The sequence below is a fragment of the Carassius carassius genome, chromosome 3 (assembly GCF_963082965.1).
Source record: "Carassius carassius chromosome 3, fCarCar2.1, whole genome shotgun sequence".
Classification (NCBI taxonomy): Eukaryota; Metazoa; Chordata; class Actinopteri; order Cypriniformes; family Cyprinidae; genus Carassius; species Carassius carassius.
This window is the reverse complement of record NC_081757.1, coordinates 6,875,268-6,895,314: the sequence shown is the minus strand read 5'-3', so window position 1 is coordinate 6,895,314 and position 20,047 is coordinate 6,875,268. Positions and strand designations below refer to the sequence as shown.

Below are 20,047 nucleotides of genomic sequence, written 5' to 3'. Positions count from 1 at the left end.
AAAGTATTTTGTATAAGGTTTCATATAGTAATAACAAATAATTCAAGTATAGTGTTTGTTTATTTTTATAAATATTATAAATTTTATAAAAATAATTTTTCACTTAAACTTGTTCCCCCTATTTTCGAAATAGTCGCGTCTATATGACAAACTCCGCAAAGCACTTCGGGAACACGTGCGGTCGAGATGGCGGCGCCCTTCACTAGAGTTTATCGACCATTATGGAGAATAATAACTACAACTATATTAAACAAAGGCGTGCGAAATTTTTCGTCCACTAGGCAACAGTGGTCTGCGCTAAATGTCAAAACTGCGGCTGTGGCGTCTCCGTGGGCGCTGCATGGAGCCGTGTGTCTGCAGCGGCTGCCCCTGGTCTCTCAAAACAGGAGCCCTATTGAGGAGGAGTTCATGGAGCTTATGCACCAGGTATGAAAAAATCAATATTTGACATGAAATATATATTGTGACCATGGACTACGAAACCTCTCGTAAGGGTTAATTTTTCTTAAAATATTCTGAATAAATAAGCTTTCTGTTGATATATGGTTTGTTAGGATAGGGCAATTTTTGCCAGAGATATAACTATTTGAAAATCTGGAATCTGAGGGTGCAAAAAAAAAAAAAGTAATAATAATATTAATAATATCATTGAGAAAATTTACGCCTTCAAAGATGCCCGAATTAAGTCCTTCGCAATGCATATTACAAATCAAACATTAAGTTTTGCTATATTTTTGATAGGAAATTTTCAAAATATCTTACTTGATATCCTAAGGATTTTTGTCATAAAAGAAAAATACATAATTTTGACCCATTCAATGTTTTTTTTTTTTTTGGCTACAAATATATCTCAGCGACTTAAGAATGGTACTGTGGTCCAGGGTCACATATAATGTTTTCGAATGATGTACCGGTAGTTGATTACGGCACCATTTACATACATATATTTTTTATTTTATTTTTCTAATTTTAGTGTGCTATGTAGCATATTTTGAGGCTGGGTGTCTGTATGTATCTTAATATTGTGATCTGACCTTCAAGCATCCCCCTATAATGCTGTCCATTCATTAATCTGGTCGCCATGAGACACCTATAACCCTCATAACTTACTGTTTCAGATGGAGTTAGAGAGAAGTCTGCTTTCGGATCATGAGCTGAGGCTCCTGGAGGACGCTGCACGGATGAGCCGAAAACAAGAAGAGGATTATGATTCAGATGAAGAGGAAGAGGATTACAGAGACAAAGAAATTGTCACAGCCCAAGATCTGGAAGATATTTGGGAACAAAAACTGAAGCAATTTCATCCTGCTCTGAGGTTGCAAGGTAAGCATTACATCGGCAGTGAAAGTGTCACAGATTAAATCATTGCTTTGATGCAAGTCATGTTTTTTAAGACATTTCAGAATTATAAAACGTGTTGAATGTACACAAATTACAGGTGTTGATGAGAAAGGCGTGAGCTCTTCAGAGCGTTGTTTAGCAGAAAGCCTGATCTTGCTGGTGAAGAAGGATGTTGGCAGTCAAAAGCTTTGGCTCCTGCCTCAGACACAGTGGCAGACGGGAGAGACACTTCGACAGACGGCAGAACGTGCGCTTGCAAGTCTTCCAGGTGCATACAGATTTGTCTATTTTGTTTATTTATACATATATGCGTATGTGTATTTTATTCACATACCTTAATTTTTATTATCTGTGTTTTGGAAGCTTATTCTGTCACCAAAATAAAATACTTGTATGTGCAAACATGCTTGGCAATAAAGCTCTGTCTGATTCTGATGCTTATATTGTAATAGTCATTTAGACAGCTTCGGTTTTAACTGGAGAGTTGGTTAGCTCTTAAGAAGAGCTGATCATAAAACATTTTAATAAGCTGACAATTAATGATGACAGTTTTAACACTGATTCACAAGCAGGGCTAGAAAAAATGTAAATAAAACATGATTTAATTTTCTGGTTAAAGATTAATTCAGTGCCGTTATGATTATATCAGTCTATATTACAAGACTGTAATTCTTAAATCGAATGGGCTGCAGGTTAAATTATTAAGCTTCTGTTTAATCTGTCCTCTGTAGGTGCTGATCTAAAGGCTACTTTCCTTGGCAATGCACCCTGTGGATTTTACAAATATAAATACCCAAAGGACTTTCAGAAAGAGGGCAGTGTTGGAGCCAAGGTGTTCTTTTTCAAAGCAGTGCTATCCAGCCATAAGCACTTACCTCTGGAAAATAATTCATTTGCCTGGGTAAAAAAGGATGAACTCCAGGACTTCCTGAAGCCAGAGTACCTAAAACAAGTCAGACGCTTCATTATGGCTCTGTAATATACGAAGAGATGGAAATGATGGAGAATATGTGGGAAAACAGACCGCAAGTTTATGCTTTTCATATTTTTGGACAATGATTCCATGAGATTGGACCCTATTCCATCATATAAGGGCAATATAAGTGATGTTCAGATTGTTATATAGATAAACTCTGTTGTCATCTGCATGCATTTGTATATTTATCCTGCTCGTAACTGGAAACCTATTTGACGATTAATGCAATATTAAAAAGGTCGGTTTTTGACTTCATAGCATGTGATCTTGTTGAGAAAAGTGTGCTCTGTCTTGCAAAATAATGCTCAGGAGGGAGAGTTCCAAAAATCAAAATAAGACTTTATTGCAAGAAGACAACAAAACCAAGATAACTGCAGAGCATCTGAATATTTCCTTGTCCAGGATACCATCTTTATTCTATTTTGTTATCGGTCACTGTCCAGTGAGTATAGAGACTTGTTAATGCGTCATTCCCGGTACTCTTCCACACTTGTATATTAGTTTTCATTATGCTTCATTTCATTGTAGAAAAATACTTTTCAAAAGAACTTCTCTTATCTAACACTTTCCAGGTGCTCAAGGTTACATTTTAGGATTTTAACGAGCTGTCAGGATTTTAATGAGTTGTACACACATGATCTATTTCCACACCATCTCATCCTGTTGCATCTCCCATCTTTGGTACTTCCTTCTGTATTCTCTATTCATAAGCAGAGTTATGCAGGCCATGAGGTCTACATAGTCAGTAAATTTGGCCTTGAGGCCTTCAAAATGCACCCAGCTCATGAGGTAGACTTACTGTCACAAACATGTAAAGTATCATCTTCAGTTGTGTTCTATAAGAAAAATAAAATATTTCATCAATCTCATCTTCGAGAATTTTGGTAAAATGTAGCATTGAATAATTTCCCCAGCAGGGTGGTAGTTATATTGTTTGTTATTCCTCTACTTCTCTGTCACTTCTTTATCTTTATCAGTCCATGTTGTCCTTTAAAAACTACCACTTGAGGGCAGTAGATGGACAAAGAATGGAGGACAGACCATCCAACAGGAACCCCCCCTTCATGAAATCACAAAGGATATCCAATTATGCTTTCAGCCAGTTTATTTTTATCTTGTCAAATTTAAATGCCTTGTACTTGGGGTTTCTCTCTCTTGCTCAGTTGTCAAATAGTCTTTGACTTTTGTGCTGTGCTGGTGGAAACTGGGATTAGTAATACTATGAATTATTTAGGCACCTTGATTATGTAGGTCTCTAAAAATTGGCTGTGGAAAGTCAGTTCTGCCAGCGTTTTGGGATTTGGAGGAGAAATTACTTTCCAAATTCCTCATAAATAGTGCAACTGAGGGCTTTGCAGTGGGACACATTTTTTTTTTTTTAAAGAACACAAACTTAAAAAAGGCCAGTTTTTGTAAGTCTAAGTGATATGGTTTATATAATAGGCTTAATTTTCTTTGTCCAAAAATGATTTCTTGTTTTATTTGGGGGGTAAAATAGGACCATAAAAAAAACAATTCTTAACAGTTTTTGTGTGATTAATGGAAGAGTCAATGTCAATGGAAGAGCTTTTCTTTGTACGCTGAAGCTGTACACTCACTATAAAAAGTACTTTTCAAGTTTAATTCTGCTTTGCATTCACCCCAATTAAGTGGCAGCAGTTTGTGCTTCTCCATTCGTCTTTCAAAACTGCAAACTACATGTTTCTTTCTGCACTTTTCAAATCAATCCATAAATCAGTTGGATTGACTGATCTTGCTACACCAGGACATGAACATTAACAACATCTTTTTAGCCTTGGACTAGGAATATTCTTTCGTGTCACAGAAAATGTACATTTAATGTACATTAAATAATTTGCATAAGTATTCACCCCCATCGAGTGGATGAGAGCAATTTCAGACTTGCATTTAAGTGGATAAGTTTCACTGGGGACTGCAGTGTTTCTCCATTCTTCTTTCAAAAGTGGCATGCTGCTTACATCAAATATCGTTTCAAGTCATAGGAGTCTTGTGGTTTTCCTGCAGGATTTTCCTGTATTTTGCACTTTTCATACCCTCACATGTCTTCAAGGTCTTTCTCTAGAGAAGCATCCCAACAGCACGATACTGCCATCACTATGCTTCACAAAAGATATGTTGTATTTGGCTGACGTGTGTTTAGTTTGATGGACAAAAAGCTTTATTTTGGTCTCTTCAGATGACAGAAACATTTCTTCCAGCTGGTCTTGGTGACCTCTCTCACTAGTCACTAGTGTCCTCCACGGTCACTCGGTTTTTTGAGGACAGCCAGCTCTAGATTTACAGCACTGCCATGCTCTTTCCATTACTTAATTATTGATTTAACTATACTCTAAGGGATATATTTAATGACTTCTTAAAGTCTTCTTGTAGCCGTTCCCTGACTTGTGCTTTTCAATTACTTTTCCGCTGAATTGCTTGGAGTTTTTTTTTTTTCGTTTTGAACTGAATGATGTAAGTTCTGCCACAATATTGACTCACCAGAAAGTTGGAGCTCCCAGCTAGAGTTGTTTTTATACAATCAGCTGTAACTCTCTGACGGCACACAAGTAATTTTATCTATTAATTTGATTTATTTACGTGTCATATTATATCATATTATGGGATGAATACTAATGAAACAAATTAGTTTGGATTTTATACTCTGTATTATTTAAAATGCCTTTATAGACTGTTTATGTGTTGATCAGTGGCAAGAAAGAATACCAGTGTTATTCATTGCTGTAAAGCCACTAAACATGAAAATTTATAAGCATTGTATCTCAAGTCTGCCATTAATCCAGATATTGGCATATTGTTCTAGTTTTATTAGTTTGGGTATACATACAGTGCTCTCCGCACCTAAGCATGCTACTCAGGACACTAGTGTCTAACCTAATAACGTTGAGAATAAAGAACATTATGCATGTTTTCTGCTAAGACATTTCGACCCAAATCCCATTTCAAATTAAATTGGCCACATTTAGCTCATAAACACATTTTACCACAACAGCTTAATTTATAATTGAAGGTTAAAACGGGGGCTCGGAGGTCTTCAGAGACATCTAAGTGGAGCCGGGAAAGCAATAAATGGGTGCGAGTATGAACCTTCCCTCCCTTTAAAGACCTCAAGCGCTGAGCTCAGCTGTATGAGATCAGGTGAGGTTATTGAGGTGATGTACAACAATTAGCTGATCAGCATGTTTTGTCCTCGCTCACGTCTCACATCTCTATCACGGTGCTTTGTCATGTCTGAGAAGATTAAACATCCTTTGACAATATTAGAATTGATATTTCCTCTGCACTTTTTCCTCTCCTGTTTTGTTTGTTATTAGACACCAAATCCCATTTCAAATTAAAGTGAATGACTGCCCCTAAAAAACAAAACCTGGAATCAATCAACCATTTACAAAAAGAGAGCACAATGCAAAATGTTTGGCTGTACGGAATGAAGTCCCAAAGAAGATATTTAACCCCAGTTAACCTAACATTGTTTCCATTTGTTTTCTTTTTTAATCCAGAAAAGCCAATTTAATTGAACAAGCACAGACTCTATTGGTCTGTAAAACTTCAGCATATATATATATATATATATATATATATATATTATATGCTTATCCCTCACTTACTTTTGTGAGTGACCCCTACAATATAAAGGCATCTGTTTATTTTCATTTCAAGACTCATTTATACCATGTGAGAAATGTATGCAACTTGTTTACAAAATTACATAATTCACATTCTGTGAAATATTGTCAGTGCACTTAAACCAAAACAAATATAACACATTTTTTTCATATAGCTAATTTACTATAAAATATTGAATTTATATTAAGATTTTTTTTCTATGCACAATTAGGCATAATGAAAACCATTTTGACTGTAACTATTGTCTAATAAACATATAATAAATGAAACATTTTAAATATTTTTTCCCAGTATAACTGTTTATTTTACATAACATTACATACATATATATATATATTAGGTAAAATTATATATTTTAATAATTTAATGTAATAATACTATAGCACTTGGTAAATTCATTAAGGTGTTGTGCAGACTGTAAAAAATGGTGCTGTGTCACAAAACAATGACTTCTACAGTCATAAAAATGCATTGATTTTTACGGTGGCCGAGACAGCTCAACACGCTGCAACTTAAGAAAACACATGCCAATTGAAAAAACATCAGCAAATGAAGAAAACATCTTCATCAGTTTGACAACACAAGTGTTGCAAATCATCACAACACATGCATATAACGAAACGCGCTGCAAATCATCACAACACCTGCATATAACGAAACGCGCTGCAAATCATCACAACACCTGCATATAACGAAACGCGCTGCAAATCATCACAACACCTGCATATAACGAAACGAGCTGCAAATCATCACAACACCTGCATGTAACGAAACGCGCTGCAAATCATCACAACACCTGCATATAACGAAACGCGCTGCAAATCATCACAACACCTGCATATAACGAAACGCGCTGCAAATCAATCACAATATGGAAGGCCAAGAGGGTCAAATACACGTGAATTTTAACGCGTCAACAACACGTTAAATACGTGTATTTCACGCGTAAACAACACATATTTAACGCGTTAAATGTGTTGTTTATGTGTGAAAAATCAGCCCGTATTTAACGTGTATTTCACGTGTTAAATACGTGTTAAATACACGTGAAGTACGCGTACCATTCATAGACAGGCAACCACCATTTAACATGCTATAGATCAGCTTATTCAGCCTTTTGTCTTTTTTTGTATAGCCTATAGAAAAAATATATTTAAATTGCAGTTTTATGAAATATTTATTTTTGACCACTCATGCCTTTTTGTAAATAAACATATTAGCGGACATTCTAGCTTTAATAGTGGTTGAACTTAAAGGCTTAGTAATTAAGCAACAAATCTTTTTTTATGGATGGTAACTGTAAAATTATAACTGAAATATTATTAGTAATTAGTTACTGCAAAATAAATATCATTAAAATAACTAAATTACTAGTTACTGCTCAACTCCGACTTTCAGTGAAAAAAAATAGTTTGAACATTCTCCTGCTGAGAAATAACTGATAAAAATGTAAGAAAATTTTGAGTGCTCAAGAGACATTTTTCATATCCATCTTATTTGACATTCAGTATCTCAGGGCATAAATAAGGTAAGTTAAGATGTATATGTTTAAAATTTTGTGGTGAAAGTATAATGTTTATAAAAGTTACAGTATTTTGTAATGAAACAGGACTTTTTGTTTAGCTCTTGCCTCGCCGAAGTATACTATTTAAATACTGTTGCTTTCTGAGTGCCACACACAAAAATACCAACTCATAACTCCACGAATACAGCAAGGAGAGTCAAAAGTTATAGTCTGATTCTACTGTGACGATCCAAGGGGCTGTAGTATTTTATTTTGTCCAGCAGGTTTCTCGGGGTAACACTTGTGTCTTTAGGTTAAGTGGTGTGATGCAGGTGTGGAAAATTGATTGTGATTAACCATGCTGCTTATAAGATGCTGGCTTTCTTACCCTCGGGAGGGAAGGAGATTGGAGCTTGGTCTCTGCTGGTCTTGCTGTTTGGTGGTCAGGCGGACTTTCTCACGCTCTCCAGTCCAATGCTTGATGTTGTGTTTTTGAATCTTTATATTTTTTATGTTTTACCTTAATGTAGTTATGTCTGTTTTCTGATTAAAATACATATTTGTGCAAATTTGATTATGTTGTATGGACTCTCCATTCATGTTGCTCTTTGAGCCAATGGGCTGTAACACTACACTGTAAAAAATTGCTGTAGTTTCTACAGCTAAATTTTACAGAATTTTACAGTATAAACATTTTACAAGATGCAGCTGTAATTCGCAATGCATTATGGGTCAAATAAGATTTTACAGTTGTTAACAGTATATTTCCACGTCAACTAATTCATTTACAAGAAGCAGGTGTTGTCACTGTAGTTCCTGCTTTTTACACTAACTTACAGTGTAGTAAATACAAGCGGACTACGCCACCTCCTTATTTAAGGCAGGAGGAGCCCTCTAGGGGTCACAATACGGATTATGGACAACAAATGTAGTTTGTTACAAAGGGTAACAATTTTATTGTTCCAATAGAACCATCAAATGTTAAAAACTGTTAATAACATTCACAGAAGTTGGAATTGGCTCTCCTCAAGACTGCAAGAGGGGTGGGCCTGCTCTTGTGGACCTCCTACCACCTGTAAGAGACAGAAGACAGAAGAAACCCCACAGCATACACTGCAAATAAGTAGTAACCTTTAGGTCACTATTTCAGTGCCAACTTCCAGTACACACCACACAGCAGTGTCACACCACCCAAATCACCCACACCGAAGGAGGTCTAGTGTAGATGCAGGCCCGGCCCTGTACAAAGCCTCTGACCACTGGAACACACAAAAGAGGAGAGCAGTACCAAAGAAAACAAAACAAATGACAAATAACATTTAAGATCAAAATCAATTAGAGCTGAAACGAATCGATTTAATCGATAAAAATCGATTATTAAAATAGTTGTCAACTAATTTAGTCATCGATTCGTTGGTAAATAACTTTTATTAGCCGTAAACGGCTCATTTCGTGCATATTTCAAATCTGCGGTGACCAAAGTGTGGCAGTAATGAGCCACCGGAGGTTTTACTCAGCCAGTACAGCAGGAGAAGTTGCGAATAGCCAATAGCTGGCCTCGTTTATGTCACGTGCTTCCCGAACAGCGTCTCTGCAGCATTTAGCGGGATGTGGGAGAACTTTACTTTGAGCCTTCAAAAAAGAAGAGTAACCTGTAAACTCTGCACTACTGAACTGTTTAAGGGGACGTTCACATATCGCGTCTTTTGCGCGCTCAAGTTCGTTATTTCCAACACCGCACCGAGTTAAAAACATCTCAACTTTTCAGAATGCTGCAAGCGCATCGCGGGTCATGTGACAACTAACCAATCAGCTTCATCCTTTCCCGTAACAACGTTAAAAGCTCAGTCAAGATGAAAAGGAACAGCTGATCATAGTTGTATATGGATTTCCATTTTGAAATAAATTTAGTAGCAGAGCTACTGCAAGCGATTTTTTGAGCTGCAAATCCATTTATCCTTTGCTGAAATTTCCGCGTCTTCAAGGAGAGAGCACGTCATGGTTGCTTATCAAAGGCAGACGCCTCAGGGGCGCTTCTGCGCGAGCGCTTTGGAAAGAAGGAGAAAGCGGCGCGCCTAGCGTTTTTAGGCGCGATTTGTGAACGGCCCCTAAGACTTTCATTTGTGCAGATTCTCCAGTACAATGTTGTTTGCAAATGTTTAGTCGTAAAAGCTGATAACATTGCTTTTTAACAGTTAACATTAAAAGCTTTACAAACATGTTCTGTGATCAGTTTGTAGTTTACCAGTTCAAAATTCAGTCGTGCAGCCTAATTATGACTGAATGACAGAGGTAAATGTTTAAGGATATTTGAAATGCACTTTTTTTCTAAGTATTCACTGCTCTTTTTCACACAGCAGGTTTTTTGTGTGTGACTGTCCAATTTTTTTTTCTGGACAACCTTCTGATGGATTTTACTTTAAATTGTGAGTTCCATTCAGGTTTCATGCCACTGGCACTTTATTCGAAGGATTGTTTACAATTTCTCAGCAAAAGCTATAAAGCTGTTTCCCAGTAAATAATAAGATACAATGCACTGCAATTTTATTCTGTTTTATCCTTATTCTTAGTGAAAATATGTTCTAAAAGGTTCCTTAATAAGCTTCGTTCGGGATGTTAAACTACTTTAGGAGCTCTTAGGACTGCCATGGTGAAAACATTATTTTAAATCTCCTTGTGAAATTTGCTAGAGTATGGGTCAGTGTTCTGATTGCAGAAGAGTTCGACAAAGGATTACTAACACAATAACACAACTCCAGGTATATTTTTGATTAGGATATAACAGTGCAAAATGGTTAAAATCTCTTAAAAATCTATGCTGAAGGATAAAGACCATTTATTAATAATTTACTTGGGGAAAAAAATGGAAAAAACTAAAATATAAGTACATAAACCGATTAATCGTAAAAATAATCGACAGATTAATCGATTATCAAAATAATCGTTAGTTGCAGCCCTAAAATCAATATCAAATAACAACAACAAACCACAATACAAATCTAAAATATACAAGAAACAGTGGCTGGTCTGCCCCTTTAACCATAAAGAGACATGCATGTTAATACACATCAATGCAGCCCACAATTTAAAACAACAAAACAAAACCTACTTCAGTGAAAGTACAACTGCAACAGTTACCCAATCTCAACTCTCAATCCCCAAACATGATTGATAAAAGGTACTATGAAACAAGAGAACAGATTACCACAACATCAAATACATTTATATATTAATTGCGTCAAACTCATAAATGATCAGTCTTAAAGTGTATATACTGTGTTTACCGTTATTCAGCATTCCAACACGGCCATCAGCCCATTGAAGGTACCGCAGCAATAAATGTTTGTCTGCCTCATTTCCCAGACAGAATAAACCTCTTAAATAATCAGCCTAAAAGAAGAAAATAACAAAGATAGAATTTCACCATCAAGGAGCAGTTGGAAACTTCATGCAAACAACCCAAACTAACAAATAAAACATACCTATGAAAGGGTACAGACACACGCCAGAACTGCAGAAAAACCACCACCTATTGCTGCAAGAACCCTTTATGCGATCTTAATAATAGAACTAACCATCTACACCTGAAACTGGTTGCTGGCCAGTCTCCTCCCACATACTGTAGTGTGGCATTATGGGATTGCGCCCGCATCATTCAAATCAGAAACCCAGCCGGCTGGAGCAGCCCGAGAACTATTGAAGATAAGAGGCTTTATTCATAATTCCTGGTAAGTTCACTTAATTATACTTAAGAAATATATCCTTTTATATTTATTTAATTTAATGTGTAAACGATTTCATGTCACAATAGCCTCCTATCCTGACATTTAGTGGCTTTGGTAACTTCTGTGCAGTAAACTGGGAATTGCTATCATAGCATAGTTACGCCAAATGTTCGATTTTTGGAAGTAACATTTTCTTACTGAGAGCATTAAAAAGTAGTGTTTACCTAACTTAAAATAAAACCCAATGCGAACGATTGTCATAGCAACTACTTTCTATCATAATAACTGACGAACAGCAAAATTTGAAATTTCATTTGTTTATATGTGTTTAACTATCCCATATTGACTTGACGCCTTACTATAATAAGTGAAAGACATCTTTATATGCCCGACTGGACAAGTTTGCCTGATTTAAAAAAAAAAAGAAAAGAAAAAAAGACTGAGGAATCATCGAAACGCGAGACTGATTCTGATTATATTAACCTTTCATTCAACTTCAAAACAAGCTTAACCGCACACATAAACTCACGGAAAATAAATGAGGTAAATGTTCAACTGTTGAGTTTATTCATAACATATGATATAAGAAGCATCACAAGTGAGCTGTTTTGCTGAGTATCACGATTGCAAATACATAGTTCAATAAACAATTAGTTAACAAGTTACTTACTTTTTTAGACACAATATTAACTGTTGTTGTATTTCACCAACGAATACAGTTCCAGACAAAGACCAAAGCAAAACTATTTTGCTCATTCTCAAATCAAAGTTGATTCCCTCATTAAGTTATTTACTGCCACCTAATGGCGGATTAGTTTCAGGTTTAATAAGTAGCTTTGCATTTTTCCAACATTTATTAATTGTATTTTCAAATTTCATGTCATTACACAGTTGTAATTTTGCACTGTTAATTATTTAATTTGGTTGGTGGTACAGGTCTACAATGTAATATTACAATTTATAATTATAAATTATATAATTTATAATAGTTTGTATATTTTAAAATATATGCCTTTTTGGGTGTTAATTTTGGTCTCATTTACAGTACATAATGCTTTAAAGAAATCACAAGATTATTTTCTTTATTTCTTGCAGGTGCAAAGAATAGCAGCTGATGTGGAGAAATGTTCGATGCTTCAAGACTCTGAAGCTGATTTTATTAGGTAATGTATTAATTATTTAAATAATTTGATAAACTTGTAATTTAGATTACATTTTATATTGAAATACTGCATTGTAGGTTACATTATTGCTTATATTTATTCATTTCAGGTCCACCCAGTGGCTTTTGACTATTTGAGGGTCAGATGGTTGTGAATTCATACCTCAACTTTGTGCGTCCTGGGAGCAGGCATTTTTGCACACATTCATTTTTTCAAAGGTAACAAGTTTTACTTAAGTAATTTCATTTGCGAAAAAGGTTACTTATTTAAAGGGTTACTCCACCCCATAATGAAAATGTAGTCATTCATCACTGTTAACTGTTAATGTCGTTCCAAACCCGTAAAAGCTATGTTCGTCTTCGGAACACAATTTAAGATATTTCAGATGAGAACCGGGAGGCTTGCATCTGTCCCACTGACTGCCAAACAATTAACAATGTCTAAGCCCAGAAAAGTATGAAAAGAATTGTCAGAATGGTCCATCTGCAATCAGTGGTTCAACTGTAATTTTACGAAGCTACAAGAATACTTTTTGTATGCAAAGAAAACAAAAAGAACAACTTTATTCAACAAAGTGGTTATTTTTTATTATGTCAGCCGCACCACATGGACACGCTGTTTTCGTTCAAATCAAAGCGTAAATAAACATAGAAAGCGTGTCCATGTGACCCAGCTGACACAGAACAGCGTATGTAGTGTGTGTCCAACAGATATTCTCCAAAAATGGCACTACACTGACGCAGAGGAGACTAATTGTTGAATAAATCCTTATTTTAGTTTTCTTTGCATACAAAAAGTATTGTCGTCGCTTCATAACGTTACTGTTGAACCACTGATGGACTATTCTGATGATGTCTTTCATACTTTTCTGGGCCTTGACAGTGGTATTTACTGGAGAGTCGATGGGACAGTCACAATCTTCCCGGTTGCATTCAAAATATCTTAAATTGTGTTTCGAAGACGAACAAAGCTTTTACGGGTTTGGAACGACATGGAGGTAAGTGATTAATGGAAAGATTTTCATTTTGGGGTGGAGTAACCTTTTAAGTACTGGTAAATGCTGATTGTATTGTATAAGTGGCATTTTGACATTTATTTTAATGAGCTAGTTTCATTTGATACATAACTTTATCCTGATGCTTTTGCTTGTTTTTATGTGCAGATGTTTTCTTGGACTCACAACACTAACTGGATACAAGACGGACACATAGAGGCAAAACAAGTGGAAAAGTCTCAGAGAAGAGGGACAACCCTCATGTGTGTGCTCATCTCAGAAAGTTGATGGACTTTCAGTATGTATTTATTAAATTGTCTTTTGCAGGAATATTCTTAATTTAATAGAACATAAGCTCAAACAACAGAATTTGTGATTTAATGTTGATTCCAGCATTTTATTTTAATCCTTTTCTTTAAAACATATATTTTTTTTTACCAAAATTATACAAATTCTGTTGATTGACCTTCATTTTTATAGAAAGTTAATGTTCTACTCTGAATATGGCTTTTTTTTAAACAGTTATTTGTGATGCTATGCTATTTTTATGATAAGATTTAACTGTTGAAAGACTGAAATTTTTATTTTACCAGTAAAAGCCTTGCAATGTCTTTCTGCCAGTTTTAATAAATACTTATTTGCAACATCATTGACTTGGTTTTTATTGATTTGTAAATGTATTAAGATAGAGCTCATGATAATGCATTTATCAGTATTTTATAGTTTATGCCAGGTAAATACTGTACTTTAGTGAATTTACAAAATATTGCTGTAAAATAAACTACTAGTAAAATTCAATGTTATTGTAAAAAAATACTACAAACTGCTGTATTTCACATACAGCAATTACCTGTAATTTGCTTTGCAGTAATGTCCTGTAATCCATTTTACAGCAATTAACATCATTTTTACAGGATTTTATTGGCAACTTTTTTGCCAGTAAAATCCTGTAAATTCTACAGTACATTTTTTACAGTGTACGTTCTGTCAAATGTTTAATAGAGCTCTCCAACTGATTCATGGGTTTAGGTATTATTTGCATATGAAAAATCGTAATGACTCATTTCAATCTTGAGAATCTGGTGTAAATAATGATATGCCATTTTTCACAATCAGAGCATGTTTCATGAAGTTATAAAGGTAAAACCATGAGAATATTGCAGCATGTGCGCATTTGGAGTTTTTTTTTTTTTTTATAATTCGATGACGAATATCTTCAAATCTAAATGACAGATTATTGTATAATTGGGCTCATTTTAATCGAGAGAATTTAAAATTTTCCATGAGCTATGCATGTTTCATGAAGTTATGAATGGAAACGTAACCTATGTTTTTTCTCAATTGAATGGTTTCATGTGTGTGATAATATCGTAAGTAATATATTTAGATCAAGTGAACAAATTACGATGAATTTGAGCTCCTTTTAATCTGGAAAATTTTCAGAAAAAATGACGTATGATTTTGCATGATCTATGAATGTTTCATGAAATTATTAATAAAAGCGCAAAGTGAAACTAAAGTTATTTTTCGTGCTGGGCCTGATGGGTTTTATGTGTTATAGCAATATGAGCAATATATTTGGATCTCATCCATGGATTACAGTATCTCTGGGCTCATTTTAATTGGGATAATTTTCTGAAAATATTGATCTATGCATGATTCCTGAAGCTACGAATGAAAACGAAACGTGAAGTATCCAGCTGTTTTTCTTTGCACCCTCAGTGCGCCAGTCCGCTTTCATGTGTCACAGGTCTATGAACGAAATCTTTCGATCTGATCAAAGGTAGGGATGTCCAGATCCGATCACGTGATCGGAAATCGGGCCCGATCGCGTGGTTTCAGACTCGATCGGAATCGGACGTTACCTCCCGATCAGGACTCGGATATATATATATTCTCATTAATTTTTAACACATCTTTTGTTATGCGGTGGCACAGAGTTGGACCCTTTTGACTCCACACAGAAACAGCAACGCGTGCGGCATGACATCACTTTGTTTTCAAGAGCTGGTGTGAATAAATATAGATTCAAACTCAAAGAGACATGATAGTTTGCGCATGACCTGATATTCCATTCGGACCCAGGATACAGCGAGATGAACATCACAGAGCGCTAAACTCTCATGCAGTGTGTGTTTCATTCATACTCGAAGCCGGAGCGCGCTCTCGCGCTGATATCAGGATATTCCTAATATGGACAAAAGCGTCCAGCTATGCTGTGGTGCGCACAGGAAAACAGAAACTTATGCAAACACGAAGACATTAATATACGATCACGACAATAAATTGTTCTTCAAGTCATCTCCAGCAGGTGATAAAGTATGAACAATGCAGTGCTGATTGACATAGTATTTATTACATATATGTATAGAAACTATTCTGCATTATGTGATAAACAGTGTTTGTAGTATATAAACAAATAATTATTATTTGTTATTGTCCAGCATTTATAGATTTCTTAGCCAATTAAAAGCTAGAAATTAGAGAAAAAATAAAGTTGCCTATACTACCAGTCAGAAGTTTTTGAACAGTAAGCTTGTTAAGGTTTTTTCTTTTTTTTAAGAAGTCCCTTCTATTCACCAAGCCTGCATTTATTTGATCCAAAGTACAGCAAAACAGTAAGATTTTGAAATATTTTTACTAGCCTATTTAAAGGGGCTGTAAGTAGGAATTACTCCCATCTAGTGGTGAAATTGTATTTTGCATTCAAACTGATTTTGCTCTCCAGCGCCTCGCTTTTTACATGCTCGCTTTTTTACAGGCTAAAATACATGCTCTCTGTGCAGTTTTATGTGTGTTATAAATTTATGAGGAAAATCTTTAGATATAAATGACAGATTTGACAGATAGTTTTGGGCTCTTTTTAATCAGGACAATCTGCTCTAAATGATGGTGCTTAATTTTACACTGAAATCTTGTTTTATGAAGTTACAAGTAAAACGGTGACATCAATAGGCCTATTATTATTATTATATGGGTCTGGGGTTGACTTCTTGTACAAAACTCGTTCCAGTTTATTCAAAGCCTCAAACAATTTCTCAATGTGTTGTGATGATTTGCAGCGCGTTTCGTTGTATGCAAGTGTTGTGAGGATTTGTAGCGCGTTTCGCTATATGCATGTGTTGTGGTGATTTGCAACACTTGCGTTGTCAAACTGATGAAGATGTTTTCTTCACTTGCTGATGTTTTTTCAATTTGCATGTGTTTTCTTAAGTTGCAGCGAGTTGAGCTGTCTCAGCCACCATAGGTAGTTTTTCCTTTTCAAATTTTTTGCAGATCGTTTAGCTCCCTCTTGTGGACCCTGGACCCAATTTGAATATACCAATGGATCTCTATAGTAAAACTCAATGAATTTCACTTATATTTAGAACTCATTTCTAGAGCAAACTTACACTACTAAAGAAGAACCATACAGTATATGCCGGGATTTACTTGTGCGAAATTAATCAAATCGAAATAAATGGTTGGCTTGACACTTCAGTGACAAAATGACATAAAAAAAGAGTCTTTACACCATTGTGGAAAATCTGACACTGAAAAACCAACATAAAATGTGTCATTGAATATGGGTTCCTTGAGCACAAAGCAAATGGTGTTATTAGGCGTCATTACAGATATATTCAGTGATTTGTTGCTTTTTCATATCTGGCCTTAGTTCATCTCTCAAACACTGAGCTTTGGATGCACTTTTGTGAGTGTACCCCTTTGAAAAGTCATTATATTTGTGAGAAACCAGGATGGGTATGACCCCCTTGGCAAAAAAGAGCTTCTGGAAATTGCCCCCATCCGTCATTATTACACCTTTTGGGCAGCGTTAAGGAAGACAGGGAGGCATGAGCCCCTTTCCTGACCTGGTATGAATCCTGAGAATGGGAAGAATGAAAATGAACTGAAATCCTTTGGGGAAAATGGAGGGATTAGGAAAGTTTGAAGAAGTCCCTGTTAAAGTGAGAACTAGATTTTACAATGGCTTTGAGATTTTTTCCCTTTGTCTGGGTATTATCTATCTCCATATGTTATCGATTGATACCCTACTAACAGTTTACAAGTTTATTGTCTCCCTCTCAAGATTCTTTCAAGAAGCTATTTTGAAAAGTGTTGGTAAATTTAAAATGTTTGTATCTGAAATAGCTGAAACGGTGTCAGTGAATTGCAGGACTTAGCTTCTCAATAGATGCACAGTTTTGAAAGCAGTTGCTCCACACTGGCCTGCCAAATGAAGCAATTATGTTTTGCAATTGTTTGTTGTGTTTAAATTAAGCCATAGATGCCAGGAAAGGCACTGAGGGTCATCAATCAATACACATTACTATTTAAAAACACTGTGGTGCCACACAAAGTGCGTAATTAGTGAGAAACATATGGCTGCATCATGCATGACTTTGCTTGGCTGAGCTTACTGTATTCAATCCCTCCAAGAGAAAAAGTATATGAAATGTTTATGAACACTTTTTGGTGGGGAGCCAAACACATTCAAATAACACAAAACAGCATTCCATTTTGAATTTAACTTCTTGCTTTATCAATACAAACTTGGAAGTACACTACTGTGCTATTTCAAAGTAAGAAACACAATAAAACAATTACTTTACTGTCCAACCGTTATTAGAACAGATTTCCAGGAATTTAGCATTAAATCACATGCTCACCAATGGATGCTCTGCAGTGAATGAATGGGTGCTGTCAGATTGAGAGTCCAAACAGCTGATAAAAACGTGTCATGTGGATTATTGTGATGTTTTTATCAAGTTTGAACTTTCATTCTGATGGCACCCATTCACTACAAAGGATCCATTAGTGAGCGAATGATAAAATGCTAAATATCTCCAAATCTGTTCAGATAAAGACAAAAACTTATAGCCTGAGGGTGAGTATTTGCAACAAACTGTAATTTAATGGTGAATTATTAATTAAATGTTTTTTTTTTCAGTTGATTTAACATCTTATAGTTATATCTGCTTTTTATTAACTTAGCAATATTTGTTAAACAACAAATTACAATATCATGCACTTTGTTCATTTGTCCTGCTTTGTAGTTTCAGCTTACTCCAGAACATACACACTGCATTAGAAAAACCAGTGCATTCATGTGCTGGCACCTAAATGTTTTCCAAGGCGGTCTATCATAGTGTTCCTGTAGTTCAAACAGTAGGGCAATGCACTAATAACAGCATGTTCCCAGGGAATGCATGAACTGATAAACTGCATACATTGAATGCAACATAAATTGCTTTGGATAAAAGTGTGTGCCAAATATAAATTGGCAATAAAAAATGCAGCAAGATAGCGGAACTTTGGAAGTGCATGAATTTACACGCAATGCAAAAATCTGTTTGGATGAAATTCCACATGAGTGCAAAAATGTAGTGAGAACTCAAACATAGAACCATAAAAACGACCTGAACAAACACTTTGCTAACATATTAAATTAATCATTTAGATACACATTCCACAAAGAGTGGAATGTGACAAGTAAAACCAACTGATGTTGGGAAATCAAGTAGGACAAAATAATTTACAGTGATTAATTCATTATATGTAATACAACCCATTTGAATGTACCTGTGACTGAACTCAAGTTGAAACCCACTAAACCAATAAAGTTTAGCGGAAATTCCAGAAATGGTTATGGTGAGTAAAACTATTACATTTTAATCACACTAGCAAGCCTTCAACACATAACCAACATTTTCTGAAAATGCTATACATGCACTCCTACTCCTAATTGTTGATGCATGAACAAGAGTAAAAACTAGATGGCTTTAAATTGCAATGCGGTTACCTGTAAAAAAAGAAGAAGCTAGATTTAATTTAAACTAACTTCCTTATGTCCTCCCACACCCATAGGATTTCCAAATAAGCACATTTGTAAAGATGCGTATACATTTCCCTTGCAAATGAGGCTAAATAAAAGAAATATAGAGATGGAGAGTGGTTGCTTTCCTATGTTGTTTGTGTTGGTCCACTAAAATGAAAACATTTTAAACAACCTTCAGAAAAGAGTAGCTGCCAAAAGAAAAATCTTTTCATCTCAGATGCATATGATGTATTACATCATGACTTACCTCAAATAACTGAGCCATTAACAAAGGTATCATGTACTGTAATCCATAATTTGACAGCCGTCCTGGATTAATGAAAGCAATTGGCCTCGCTGTTTAAACCTGCATATGTTCTTATGAGTTTTAATGCATTTTGCTGGTCAGGATGATATAATGAGTACTCCCTATGGACCATTAGACATCAAAGCACACAGGGTTTGCAACCTATGCATCATTTCCAGTTGTGAGAAATGATTTGTTACAATAGTGCACCACTGAAATGAAACCAAAACCACATGCAGCCTCTTTAAACTGTTGGATTTGTTTTCATAGGTCAGTAAATATTGGAACATGAAACAGCGAAAGCAATTTCACAGGTTAACTGAAAGTTTACCGACATAGCCCTTTCTGCAATTTTATGTCCATTTCTAGTTTTTAATCACCTCCAAAATCTGTGATAACACTAATAACCGGTTTTCACTCCAATATCATCTTCTCCCTGAGGATTATCAGAGTCCTTGAGAAATCCACTCTCACTAGAAGGAGATCACATAATTAGATCTGTCTGTCTTAATGCATTCATGATATAGATGGTGTGAGGTGTTAAAACCATGTGCGCATAATCAGCGATTGTGCTCCTTGGTGCCTTTTTAAATGG

At 35.4% G+C, this 20,047-nt stretch overlaps 1 protein-coding gene across 1 annotated transcript; it reads left to right on the top strand.

The window, feature by feature from the left end:
* The first annotated feature begins 138 nt into the window (after positions 1-138).
* mrpl46 (mitochondrial ribosomal protein L46) lies at positions 139-2,572 on the top strand. The gene is made up of 4 exons (XM_059526948.1): positions 139-426; positions 1,119-1,323; positions 1,439-1,609; positions 2,073-2,572. The coding sequence occupies exons 1-4, from the start codon at positions 187-189 to the stop codon at positions 2,318-2,320; spliced, it is 864 nt and encodes a 287-aa protein (XP_059382931.1). The 5' UTR covers positions 139-186; the 3' UTR covers positions 2,321-2,572.
* Positions 2,573-20,047: the final 17,475 nt, after the last annotated feature.